Raw genomic sequence first — 4,617 nt, 5'->3', positions numbered from 1 at the left:
TTCACACTGCCTTCCGGGGCCTTCCCTGCCAATCAATTTTAGAAAGAATTGAACCAGAGATCCTGGCCAGAGGATGGAACCGGTTAGACCTGCTTGACAGTCTCTGCAGCTGCAGTGTGGGAGTCTGAGCTCTGGGCTAAGTCTAAGACTTAATTCCTTCCAGGTTGCTTCTGGGAACGTTTCTTCAGCTCCTGTTTTCCTTCTTGTAAGGCCTAGCCCCAGACCCTGCAAGGGACCAGAGACGGCTCAGACTCGGCTATCCTGCAAGAATGCACACCTTCCTGGAAGACATGGAGTCCTCCAGCCACACCAGCATAATCACCACAGCCAACACTTAACACACACACACACACACACACACACACACACACCATACATCACAAATCAGCTCGAGCTCAAAAGGTCCCTCCAGAAACCAGAAGTGGGCTAGATGGTCCTCAGTTTACTAAAAGGTCATTGAGGTTCAGAGAGGTGAAGTGTTTTGTCTATATCCCTTAGCCAGTAAGGAGGGGTTGGTTATAAAACGGGTCTGCCTTCCCTGGCTCCACAACCTGAGTTTCTTCTAGGCCCCCATCCCAGCTCCAAGAGGATTTCAGAGGAAGGAAGATGCCTGCTTCTAGGAGTGATTGCTGGAATAAGTTCAGCTCAGGAGAAGCTATGGCGTCCTGGGAATCCCAGGCAAGTTTCAGGGTCACTGCGACCTGAGCAGCAGAAGACATAGAGTGACACAGGGCAGGGCAAAGGCTGATGCTACAGTGCCTTTTAGACAATGCTTAACAATATGGAATGTGTCCTGAAGGTGAAGGGGAGCCATAGGTGGTTTTGGAGCTGGACAACTTCCCAGCATCTCAAAAAAATTTTAATTTAAATGCAATGTCTGCAAAGGAACACATATGTTTTCAGAGGAAGATGCACAGTGGTCTGAGGGGAATGTTCTCCTCAGAGTCAAGTTTCATGATGTAAAATCCCAGCAGTACCTGCCAGGCCAGTCTCAAATTCACCCATCATCTAACCTGTGGCTTCAGAAAGTATAATGGTTGAAAACATAAACTCCAGATTCAGACTGCCTGGGTTTGAATTCAAGCATGACCACTTGCTGGGTGTACATCTTTGGGCAAGTTGTTTAACTTGCCTGTGATTCTGTTTCCTCATCCTGAAGACAAGGACAATACCTTTCTATCTCGTACGGTTACTGTGAAGCTTATGAGAGCTTATAGTTGTAAAATATTTAACAGTTCCAGGCACAGGGAAAGTGGCTGTCAAATAAGTATGGTAGAGTCTACAGTCTCTGATGTATCAAAGATGAAATCAGGACAAGTTTGATATGGGGTGTTCCTAACAATTTCGTTCTTTATTTTTTTTTTTTTTTGGTTTTTCTCTGGTACCAGGAACCAAACTCACAACCTTGCGCTTGCCAGGCAGGCGCTTTGCCGCTGAGCTAAATCCCCATCCCCAACAATTTCGTTCTCAGTCGCATTAACAGTCAATTCCCTTGCTTCCTAAAGCTATCCATTTAATAATATGCCCTGGAATTTTCAACCACACAGATCTAAAACCAATAGAATGACTCTAGAACATATCAATTATTTCATAAATTTCAGCCTAGTGTCTCTACACATTCAGAGCTGGTTTTGTGGGGTCTTTTTACTCTTTTTAGTCTGGTAAACTCTCCTTCCTTGTGTAAACAGAGGGAGCGCGGGTCACCCAAGAGAAGATGGCAGAGCCATTATTTTTAGAGACCTCAGGCAAAAGAAAGGATTTGGGGCACATGGTGTCCGTAACCTAAATGCTATGTAATTTCCTAGTATATAAGAGTATCAACCTTAAGGTGACCCCACTGACCTTGAAAGAGGCCCTGGCTTGACAGGTCAACAAACAGGCAAATTCAGGTCTGCTTCAGAAGTCATCTGAGGGCCGGAGCAATCTCTGGCCAGGGACCTTCGCACTTAGCTTCTACCCTTCAACCTCCTCCAAGTCACCCCAGTGCCTTATCTCAGCTGCTTGGACTGCCAAAGCCACAGTTTAAGTAGAACTGAAATTTGAAGCATTGCTGTTCTCTGGAACAAAGTCTGACTGATGACTTGTTTATTTTGCAAACAAGGGCTTGCTTCTGGCAGCACAGATACTAAAATTGGAATGATTTTGCAAACAAGGCAATGACTCGATCGGAGGTAAGTTTTTGGAAGAGGACCTTGACAGTCTTGGAGGGATAAGACGGGGCCAGGAAAATGTGTTACAGGACTCTAGGAAATGACCAAGAAAGACTAGGGGCATTGCTGGAGAGTGCCCTGCAAGGGACTATAAAAGCAATCTTGTCCCTCACAAGATCAGCTTGTTTCTCCAGAACTGGAACAGCAAAGACTTCAAGGAGTTCACCTGGCCCTTAGCAGGTGTCGCAGAGAAATGTTCTCTCCAGCTCTGCTTGGAGACAAGACTCCTCCGACTTTATTTGTCCTGCTATGAAATGAGCCCAGTGACGTGTATGGCTGGTCCCTTCTCAGATGAGGGAAAAATCCAAAGTCTTTAGAGGAATGCAAGGGGTGAATAGGATGTGTTTTGATTTCCCAGCCCAATAACCACAGCAAATATCCTCTCCAAGCATGTCCACCTCCCTTCATCCAGGTTCTGCTCTTAGAATACTTTCCAGTGAAACGATGTAGTAACCAGGTAAAGACAATTTTGACTGGAGGACACTGAACACAGTCTTCTGTAGGTGTTTACAAAGCGTGTACAACGCGTAGCCTGCTCACCAGACCCAGCAGCAACTTAAAACGAGACAGCTGTTGACTTGGTTAAAGTTAAAAAAATCATCACAAATGTCACATTCAGGGATGTTATTTCTTTATTTAAAAAAAACTCCTCCAGGGGACGAAAGTATTTGCGAGGCTTTCTTCTCAGCTCAGAAAGAAATGGAGGGAGGAGCGGGGTTAAGGGATTGTTTTGTGCTGTGTTTGGTTTTTTGTTTTGTGTTGCTGCATGAAGTCAGAGCTGGGAGAAGTGTAAATTAGAGCAAGAGGAAGGTTGGAAAGCTGATGGGACACTGCTTAGCTGTACGGCCTCAGAATCTTCAGAAGAACGTTCTAGATCACCCTCCTACTTCTCATTTAGATGTCAGCCTCCTCTTTCTCCTCACAGATACTGGAATGTGTCCTCACTGCAGTCCTGATGGTGTAACAAAAATCAGTGGAACAAGAGTTAGGACTCTATTCAACAAGAAGGACACTAGCCCCAAAACAGAGTAGAGAAACCCCAAGTGGAGTCTGCTGAGTCAGGACCCTCCTGGGATCTCACAAAACCATCTGCCAGGTGTCCTCTGACTATGGGGATCTCCCCAAAATTTGAGCAAACAGGACACTTACTCAAATACGCATGGGCCCTGCATAGGTGCTATGTAAACACTGCATAAGTTGGACCCTAAAAAAATATGATCTCCTATAGAATAGAGTTATATTGCTTACACAACAGCATGAGCTCCCATCTAAACCCTTTAAAAACCTCTAGATCAGTGAGAATGAATCTTTTGGAGCTTTCAGTGATACAAACAACCTGTTGAGGCACAAATGCTGTAGGTTCACCACCACTGCTCCAAACAAAGAGCCTTCATGGGTATCCTACTCACAGCCCCTCCTAGTTAGTGGAAGCTCAACTTCTTTGCCTTTGTATTTTTTACTTTTCTGCCCTTGTATGTTTTACTTTCTTGCCTTTATATCTTTTAAATAAATATGCTTACACCCTACCTCCTCCATCCACGTTTACATTCATCACCACGGGACATGGTCCCGGTGTTCCAGGAACAATGGCACACAAGAGGATAATACACAAGCTTTTTAAAAACAAATTTTGCAGTATGGATTTTTAAGAGTTCCAAAAAATAGAGGGAAAAGAGATAGTATAGACAGATATACAGATGATAAATAGAGGATATATAGCTGATAGATACATATATGCATAGATAAATATATATAGAGAGAGAGATAGGAGAGAGAGAGAGAGAACTGATAAATAAATGGAAACCAGGAACTCAAGTGGTTTTTATTTGCAGTACTGGGGATTCAAACTAAGAAGGCCTTCACACTCAGCTAAATCCCCAGTTTTCATATATATATAAATTTTTTTGAGACAAGGTCTTGCTAAATTGCTAAGTTGACCAGGCTGTGTTCTAACTTGTGATCCTTCTGCCTCAACCTCCCAGGGTATGGGATTCCAGGCATGGGTCACCACACCCAGATGACCGCAAACTCTTATAGATATCACCCCTTTCCTCTATAAGCACATATTACTCAGTACATTTTCATTTAACCACGTATGGGGTTGTTGAGGTCCTACTAAGTATCAGGCATCATTCACGGTGCTTAGGAATATCAGCGAACAAAACAGTCATCAGACAATGACCTCATAAAGCTAAGAGCTGGGAGAAAATAAGCAGTAAGTGAAGAAAAAAATCCAATATTCCAAGGGAAAATAAGCAATAAATGAATTTTTAAAATCCAGTATTCTAAGATGATTAGTAAGTGCTATAGGAAAAGGAAAGGAAAGGAAAGGAAAGGAAAGGAAAGGAAAGGAAAGGAAAGGAAAGGAAAGGAAAGGAAAGGAAAGGAAAGGAAAGGAAAGGAAAGG

At 43.5% G+C, this 4,617-nt stretch overlaps 1 protein-coding gene across 1 annotated transcript in view; it reads right to left on the bottom strand.

The window, feature by feature from the left end:
• Positions 1-2,840: 2,840 nt before the first annotated feature.
• LOC106149435 overlaps positions 2,841-4,617 on the bottom strand; it is a 9,178-nt gene continuing 7,401 nt past the window's right edge. Inside the window, exon 2 of the mRNA XM_013518364.1 lies at positions 2,841-3,162. Within this exon, the coding sequence (XP_013373818.1) occupies positions 3,105-3,162 (58 nt within the window). The 3' untranslated portion in view covers positions 2,841-3,104. The remainder of the gene's footprint in view (positions 3,163-4,617) is intronic.

The sequence above is a fragment of the Chinchilla lanigera genome, unplaced genomic scaffold (genome assembly GCF_000276665.1).
Source record: "Chinchilla lanigera isolate Chin_1 unplaced genomic scaffold, ChiLan1.0 scaffold00044, whole genome shotgun sequence".
Classification (NCBI taxonomy): Eukaryota; Metazoa; Chordata; class Mammalia; order Rodentia; family Chinchillidae; genus Chinchilla; species Chinchilla lanigera.
This window is presented reverse-complemented; position numbering and strand designations above follow the sequence as displayed.